The 517-nt window shown below is 46.0% G+C and overlaps 1 protein-coding gene across 1 annotated transcript in view; it reads left to right on the top strand.

The window, feature by feature from the left end:
• LOC104496155 (chromosome unknown open reading frame, human C10orf88) overlaps positions 1-517 on the top strand; it is a gene marked incomplete at its 5' end in the record, with an annotated part of 3,165 nt that overhangs the window by 1,646 nt on the left and 1,002 nt on the right. The window contains one exon of the mRNA XM_010139237.1: positions 70-425. Coding sequence (XP_010137539.1) covers positions 70-425 — 356 coding nt within the window. The remainder of the gene's footprint in view (positions 1-69; positions 426-517) is intronic.

Raw genomic sequence — 517 nt, 5'->3', positions numbered from 1 at the left:
GTTACTGTGTAATTTCCAGTATATTTTAATACTTAAGTGCTATTTGTGTATTGTTTTTCTTCCCATCAGAACAGTTTACCTCTGGGAGACAAGCTTAACTGGCTGTTTGGGAAAAATTCAGACATTGGAGGTGACCGCACAATAGACGGATTGCACAGCGCAGCTGATCAGACGCCACTGCATCAATCGGCCATGATTAAAAACCATTTATCAAGTGAAACGGTGTGTGAAGACTTAAAAATAAGTGATGATCTGGACACACAGGTACCCGAAGGAGGGACTACTTCGGATTCTGAGAGACTTCCTGCCCAGCAAAACGCAGTTGACCTCAGAAATGCCTTTAAAGTCATGGGATCTTTGTGTGCGCAGGAGCAAGCGAGCGGGACACCGAGCGTAGTTAATCCTCAGGCGCTGCTCCCAAATAAGTGATGATCTGGACACACAGGTACCCGAAGGAGGGACTACTTCGGATTCTGAGAGACTTCCTGCCCAGCAAAACGCAGTTGACCTCAGAAAT

The sequence above is a fragment of the Buceros rhinoceros genome, unplaced genomic scaffold (genome assembly GCF_000710305.1).
Source record: "Buceros rhinoceros silvestris isolate BGI_N320 unplaced genomic scaffold, ASM71030v1 scaffold3657, whole genome shotgun sequence".
Classification (NCBI taxonomy): domain Eukaryota; kingdom Metazoa; phylum Chordata; class Aves; order Bucerotiformes; family Bucerotidae; genus Buceros; species Buceros rhinoceros.
The sequence above is the reverse complement of the archived record's forward strand: the minus strand, read 5'-3'. Positions and strand labels throughout refer to the sequence as shown.